Source organism: Aegilops tauschii, chromosome 1, assembly GCF_002575655.3.
Source record: "Aegilops tauschii subsp. strangulata cultivar AL8/78 chromosome 1, Aet v6.0, whole genome shotgun sequence".
Classification (NCBI taxonomy): Eukaryota; Viridiplantae; Streptophyta; class Magnoliopsida; order Poales; family Poaceae; genus Aegilops; species Aegilops tauschii.
The window spans coordinates 358,576,893-358,584,869 of NC_053035.3; the positions used below are offsets into that span (position 1 = coordinate 358,576,893).

Here is a 7,977-nt window from a genome sequence, read left to right on the forward strand (position 1 = left end):
TTAAGGTCATAGATAAATGCTGGTATTGATCTGTAACCTCCTGCTCAATTACAAGCTTCCTTCCTTGCATTGTGCTGTAAGGGCAGCGAAAAGCAAGTTGCAAAACCCCTCCTTCCAAGAACCGGCGGTATCAAGCGTGCCATTTGCTCAAATGGACAAATTAATTTACAGATTACAATGTTGAAGTTACATCCAAGTGCATGGAGGCCGGAGATGAAGAGAAGCGAAAAAAGCTCCATGGCCACCTTGTTTCATCCTCACTACTACCTAGAATGCTTAGTTTAATCTTCTAATGACTTGCTTCGTTTGGCATGGTAGGGGGGCTCTTCCTAAATGCATGCTTTCTGCAGCGCTCGAAAATGCCGTCATACAGCAAATCAAACTGCACTCCAGCTCTTTCCCGATTTACAATGAAAAGAATGTGATCACCCTCAATGATCTTGTGATACCTACAAATCAACGGAAAAAAATTAGGAAAGCACATGTATAGTTTTACGTGAACAAAGCACAAAAATGGGTGATGTCTCTTCAACGCCACCCAGGTTATCGTCCATTTGAATTTAGTCTCGAATTTGGTTAGTATTGTCGAAACAAGAATTCATGCATAACTGTATGTTTTATCAGATTAAAAGGAAGGGGATATATGTCGTTCCAGTAAGAACTTCACAGCAAGACTTGGTAACATGGTACTAACCATATCCCAGGTTGCAAAGGATTGCAGTCAGAATCATCCACTACAAAACGGTTAGGATGCTCTATGGGAATGCGAGGGTGCGTCATGGAGATTGTGTTCAAAGCCCCATCATTATCTTCCCAATCTTCATCCCTGAGTATCATCAGTAAGAAGATCAATAACATGCACGAATAGTGAGTTGTAAGGTTTTCTACAAGATAAAAAGGGGGAACTGTAAGCAGCATAATCTATGAACTTGGCTTTGGAGCAGAGGATTTCACCTGTATCCTTTGTAAGGTAGAGGTGCGTTTTGAGGGTGCCGCCACATACACATCTGGAGAACTCTGAGAAAGAGCATTGGATGAACTCCAAGGACGCTTGATGGTACTGTAATTCCAAATAGCTTTCGAGTTCTCTTTGTAGCGTAACTGAAGTAGAATGTATTGGGAAAGGTCTTGAGGGTAGAGTTAATTTTTAGAGATCCTTGAATTGTGAGGTCAGGGAGAATCCAGTCTCCTGAGGAAAACGGCCCAGTATTCCCTAGCAGAAGATCAACTAAACCAGAAAAACCAACTTTCCTCCAAGACATTTCAAAGTGATCAAAACCGAAATTATAGTAATTCTTCAGCCAAGGAATGTCCAGCCAATCATAGACAATGACTCCAAGCCTGCAGAGCTGAAGAAGACAAATTGATTTCATGGATCTCCCATCTTCAGCCCTGAAATTAATAGGAAGTGAAACATGATGACAATGGTATGGAGACACACAATATGGATCACATTGCCTTTTGAAAAATAATAGTATGATATCACATTAATTTTACGAGTTCAAGTCAACACGTACAGCATGCCGTCGTAGTAAGTCCGTGTGGTTCCATTAAGGGCGCCTGACAAGGAAGTAAGGCTCAGAACCCAGTCTTCAGAAGTATCATGCCCAGGGAAAGCCTGACATTAGTATTGAACAGTGTTAGAATTATAACATCCATATCTATAATTTAATCAGAAAATCTTCCTAATTAGATGGCCAAAATTGTTGGACCCTTACTCCCAAATAACAGTGTGCTATATCCAATTACTACTTTCTCCTGCAAGGCCATAATTCTATTTGAATTTTAACACTTATTTAAAATTAGTGAATATTGGGTACAACATTGTCCTGTGAAATTTCGTCATATTTTGGCAGCACGAATTTCTCATGCAAGATGGGCATAGCTAGTGTTCGCTAGAGCAGCATGCCACCAAGCTCTCGGCATAGAATAGAAATGCAACAAGCAAGACCCGCAAGCCACATGCGTAAAGCCAAAAAAAAAGAGCCCACGCAATCAAACAGAGATGCCCAGTTTAGCTGCAAAGTTGCACTGCAAACAACATAATTAAAAGAAAAGAAAAAACAACAATGGATGCTGCCAACATTAAAAACAGATTATTTGGACCATCCATAGAAAAGCGCTTTTAGCTTCATGCAAATGCAGTGATGCTAATTTGGGTGCTTCGAACCTGCACTCCTGATCACAAGAAAAGCCCCTCGGAAAGCATAGGATAAGCATGAACATTCTACCGGCAACAACAATGAACTATCGTTTCTGAGAAAGATCTGAAATCTCTTGTTGTACCTTCTCAGCGAGCATCTGATGCAGCACCCTCACAACCTGCGCGCCGGCCGAGTGCCCCACAAAGTGCACCGGGTTCTGCTCGTCCCACACCGGATAATGCCCTGCGCACAATTAGAAACCGGAAATGAAGAACTCTAAATCCAAACTCATGCGAGGCCATTGATAGTGCCACAGTGATGTTCTGTTCGTCCAAATCCTCACCTGTTTCATAGATCCTCCCGAAGCGCGTGTGGCCATAAACCTGGCTGTGCTCTACGCCGTAGTCCACCTGTCCCCCCTTGAGGTAGTAGAACAGCTCCCGCGCCCTGCAGAGCCACCAGATTCCCCAAACAATCAAATTCCACCCAATATACTATACTACTAGCTAGATTTAATAATAGTAATAAGCGAATTCAGGATAGCTCGTCAAGATTCAAATGGGTGTCCAACCACCAAACGATGAAACAACTTTGGTAATTTTCCCACCCACCCACCTGTCATGGATGCTGGTGAGCGACCCCAAATCCGGCACGAGCACGCGGTCGTCCTTCTTCTCGGCGCCGGCGAAGTAGGACATCCCGCCGAGCCTCTGCGCGCAGATAATAAACAAACAAAAAAACAGGAACGCGTGAGCACGCCTCGCCGGCATTTCACCGAACACCCGCCCGCCCCCGCCAGCCACAGGTATGCACGTACCCCCTTGCCGAAGCCGAATATGCCGTGGACGAGGACGATGGGCGGCGGCGAGCCGTCGAGCACGACGCCCCTGCGCTCGTCGTCCTCCTCGGCGGCGGCGGCGACGTCGACGAGCCCCGCGGCCGGGGGCGGGCGGCGCAGCAGCGGGCACCCGGACGCGGCGGCGGCCTGCGAGATGTCCGCCGCGACGGCCGTGCTGAAGACGTAGAAGCCGAAGAGCAGGTGCACGGCCGCGCTGACCCCGAGCTCCACCAGGCCCAGGATGAAACTCGCCATCGCGCCCCGTCAACGAGCCGCGACGCGAAGCGCGCGGTGGGCGGGCGCCGCGCCTCCCCCCTCCCCCTCCTCCCCCCCTCGCCTCCCCGCAGGAAGAGGAAGAGGATGAGTCGGAGAGGAGCCGGTCACGCCTCCGGGCCGGGGCCGGGGGGCGCCCTCGTTTTATCTCTTTCCTCTCCGCCCTTCCTTCCGTCGCTGGCAAGGCAAACCGCTGGCTGGCTGTCGCGCGCTCCTCCCAGCGTCGTCGCCGTCTCACGCTGGCGCGCCCGTTCTCCGTCCGTCCTTCCTTCCCCTTGCGCGTCGCTAACTTTGGGGGCTGGGCTGGGCTATTATCATACGGTTTTGCTATTTATAAACGGACGCGTCGCGTCGACGATGTGTGTGACGGGCGAGGCGTTCTGGCGCCCGCGGGTGTGAGTCGGACGCTGGTGGATTTAATCGCGGTGCGGGTCGGAGGGGCTGGCGCTTGGCTGGGGAAGCATGGGGGCCGCCTCGCCGTGTGGCTGCCCGGTTGGTTGGTTGGTGGCTGGCGGGTGGAGCCTCGCCTCGTCCCGTCTCGGGGCTTGGCGTCGCAGCAGGCAGGCAGCAGCAGCCTTTGGCTGGCGCGGATTGCGCGGCCAGTGGCCAATAGGGCGTGTTCGCGTGGCACCAGTTGGCGCTTGGTGGGGCCAGGCGCCAGGCGGGGCCCTCGGCGTCGCGTTACTGTTGGGCCATGGCGGGGGGCAGTGGGTCCGTTTCCTGTTTTCTTCCGTGGCTGGGAATTTCGGATATGTTTTTCCCGGTGGGCGAGAAGGTTCTCGAGGAGTTTGGTAGAGTCACGAATCCAATTTTTACACGCGAGGGGTGAGGCAGTACGACTACTTTTCTTTTTATTAGGGAAAGCAGTACAACTACTTGAAAAATATATATAGGCCAAGAATCATAGCGTGCTACACACTGTCATGTAAAAAAAGTCATAGCGTGGTACGCGTGAGCAGCCCATTCTCAGTTACGAAAAAAGGTATTTCTAATGACAGCTGGAAGTTTTTCATGCGCAGTCGTCGGCGTTGAACTCCTGAATAGATCTACAGCATGTGACACCAAATCTCGCCACCTCACAAGAAACCCCAACCTCACCGCGTCAAGGAGATGGCCAGAATCTACGCCGAAGCTCCATCGACTACGTCCAGATGAACGAGCTCGAGGAGGATCGGAGCCCGGAATAAAAACTCGAAGAAAAAGCGTCACCATCCATCTGAGCGCCGCACCTATGAGGACTTAAAACCCCTAACCTAATAAACTACTAACCTGAGCAGAGGCACCGGGATTTCCCTCGCCACCATCGGCCACCGGAGCAGCATGCAGAGGGAAGACGAATCCACAGACTCATCGACGAAGCCTGGAGGGAAGAGTTTACTCTAGCCACCAAGGGATAAGGGAGGAAAAAGGAAACCCTAGATTGGTTCACGCTACGCAGCATATTAATGGATTACTTCGAGTTACTCACTCTGTAAATTAATATAAGACTTTTTAGATCATCATTATTTCTTTCCTACTTATAAAGGATAGAGTTGTGGTGAGTTCACATATGGAACCACACAAATAAACAAACGTACTTCTACCCATATGTGGGACTAAACATAAATAAACAACTGCTACTTTTACAAGGTGTGAGACATCCGAAATAAACAAATACACTACTACTTTGATGTGAGAATAACAGTATTGAAAAAACACAAATTATAAATGCCAATATGCGATTTTAACTCAAAATTATGGTCTTGATTTTAGCTTCTCTACCCAAGCAATTCTTCCAATTCCTTGTCATAGCAGATGAGGGCAAACAAATTGCAATTTCCACACGGTGATAGATGTTGTCCTCCTATCTAATCCAAGATCTTGTGCATTCAACTTACTTGTACCACTAAAAAAACTTGGGTTAATTATCCTTTTGCCCTTAGTGGTGTCCATGTGCTCAGTTTTGCCCTTAGATGTGAATTGTGCTCAGTTTTGCCCCTAGTCCAAGCGCAGCTACTATGACGAGGCCAAACGGCCAAATTTTAGTCCATTCCTTCCGCCGGCGTTAGTGGTTGTGGGTCCGGAGCTTACATGTGGGACCGCGTGGATGTGGGTCCGGAGCTGACATGTGGGCCCGTGCAACAAAATCCCCAAATCATTCGTAGGGTTCTAGCCGGCCAAATCGACGCCCACTCTGCCAATCCGCCAACCAGCCGTCCTGCGCCGCCGCCAGCACCTGCCCCGCCACCAGCTGCACGGCCTGCTCCGCCGCTACCGTCCTGCGCCGACGCTCCACCGCTACCTGCTCCGCCCGCCACCTTCTGGCGACGCCACGGGTGGGGCGCCCACCACCTGCTCGACCCGCGGCGCGGCCTCCTTCCGTGCGCCCGGCCGGAGCGCTCAAAGGTGGGGGGCTGGTGGAGCTGTTGGAACTAGGAGGAAGAACCCCAGGGCGTAATGGCGAGCAGCGGCGACCCCGGAGTATTTGGCGAGGCAGGCATCGGGCCGGAGATCCGCCACGTCCACGACTGGGTTCCCGAGGGGTAAGTCACGCCTCCTGTTTAGATTGAGCTTAGTTGTGCATTTGAACAGTCGATTCGAGTAGGTTTGCCCGATTAGTGTGCTGATTGTGTCTCTGTTTTTCGTCGGTTAGGATGGAATTGCGGTTTGCTTTCTTGGTGCACATTAGAAGGGACCGGTACATGTTCAATGCAAAGAATAAGAAGAAATTCCAAGGAGGTTTCGATTATCGGTTGCCAATGGCTAGTAATTGGAGTTTCAGACAATTTGGGGAGGTAATTTGTAGCCAATATCCTTGGGGTTTGCTTGATGAAGTGGTATACAGATACTATGATGGGGAAAAGAAATAGGTGACAGTTAGTAATGATGAAGAGCTGGCTACCATGTTTGCTAGGCATAAAGAGAAAGAGAATTTTCATGTGAGGCTGCAAATTGATGTGCTTGAGTAGGCATTTGGACCTAGGATGGCGGGTGCAACATCTCGGGGAGAACCAAGTCGTCGTAATGGCATCTCTAGCCAGAACAGTTCAGTTAGTGCACGGCGACGTGGTGGCTCGACAAGCGTGGGCAACGGCAGTAGGGTCCTCCTTGAAGTGGAGCCTGATGACTACAATTCTGGGGTTGATGAAGAGAAGCTATCTTCTGATGTTATTCAGAATTTCTGACGGGCACCTCGGGCTGAAAACCAAGATGAGGCTCACAATGCAGTCCGTGTGGATGATGACGCGGTGGGTGAGGACGAAGACCTTGCAGCTGTTGAATGGGACATTTGAACCCTCATATGGAAGAAGGTACCGTTTTTGCATCCATGACCGAGTGTAGAAATGCACTTGTGACATACTGCATCAAGGTAGAACGTACTTTCAAAGTTGACAAGAGCGATCAAGTACGTTACAGAGTGCACTGTCCGACTGAGGGTTGTCCATGGAGGATGCTCGCATCTAAAATGCGAAATAGCACTAATGTTCAGGTCAAAGTGAACCCTTTTAAGCGCACATGCCAGGAATCAACCCTTAGGAAGGATACAATCAGTAGAGCCAAGTCAAGATGGGTGGCAGAAGAAGTAAAGAAGTGGGTAAAAGAAAACCAGCAAGTGGGTCCAAAGGAATTGTAGAAGAACATCAAAGATAAGTTCAAGATAGATTTACCATACATGAGGTTGTTCAATGGTAAACAACATGCTATGGATTCTATTTATGCTAACTGGCAGGAAAGTTTACAATTGTTGTATTCATTCAAAGGTGAAGTGGAGAGGACCAGCCCAGGTAGTATTGTAGATATTGACCACCACACCGTGGAGTACACATTTAGGGGGTGACAAAGACCAAGGAATGCTTTAGGAGGGTTTTTGTCTGCTTTGAGGCTTGTCGTCGGGGTTTTTTGGCAGGCTGCAGGCCTTATTTGGCTATTGATGCCACTTTTCTCACAGGGAGGTTTAAAGGACAATTAGTAGCAGCTTGTGCAGTTGATGCACACAGTTTTGTATTTCCAGTTGCCTACGGTGTGCTGGAGACAGAGTCTGAGGAGAGCTGGACTTGGTTTTTGCATAATCTGCGCCGGGCTATTGCACATCCCAGTGGGTTGGTGCTACCTCTTGAGCATGTGTTGGTTTTCCCTTGAAGAGGAAAGGGTGATGCAGCAAAGTAGCGTAAGTATTTCCCTCAGTTTTTGAGAACAAAGGTATCAATCCAGTAGGAGACTACACGCAAATCGCCTAGTACCTGCACAAACAAATAAGAACCTTGCAACCAACGTGATAAAGGGGTTGTCAATCCCTTCACGGCCACTTGCAAAAGTAAGATCTGATAGAGATAATAAGATAAATATTTTTGGTATTTTTATGATATAGATTGGAAAGTAAAGATTGCAAAATAAATAGCGACAGAAATATCAAATAAACGGGAGATTAATATGATGGAAGATAGAGTCGGGGGCCATAGGTTTCACTAGTGGCTTCTCTCAAGATAGCACATTCTACGGTGGGTGGACAAATTACTGTCGAGCAATTGATAGAAAAACGCATAGTTATGAGAATATCTAGGCATGATCATGTATATAGGCATCACGTCCGCGACAAGTAGACCGAAACGATTCTGCATCTACTACTATTACTCCACACATCGACCACTATCCAACATGCATCTAGAGTATTAAGTTCATAAGAACAGAGTAACGCATTAGGCAAGATGACATGATGTAGAGGGATAAACTCAAGCAATATGA

At 48.6% G+C, this 7,977-nt stretch overlaps 1 protein-coding gene across 1 annotated transcript; it reads right to left on the reverse strand.

The window, feature by feature from the left end:
* On the reverse strand, positions 1-3,754 carry LOC109746850 (uncharacterized). Its single transcript, XM_020305954.4, has 8 exons — positions 2,962-3,754; positions 2,760-2,854; positions 2,488-2,591; positions 2,287-2,387; positions 1,518-1,618; positions 955-1,392; positions 695-826; positions 1-449 (listed from the first exon to the last, which is right to left on the reverse strand). Exons 1-8 carry the CDS (start codon positions 3,235-3,237, stop codon positions 290-292), a joined length of 1,407 nt encoding a protein of 468 aa, XP_020161543.1. The 5' UTR covers positions 3,238-3,754; the 3' UTR covers positions 1-289.
* Between the last annotated feature and the right edge of the window lie 4,223 nt (positions 3,755-7,977).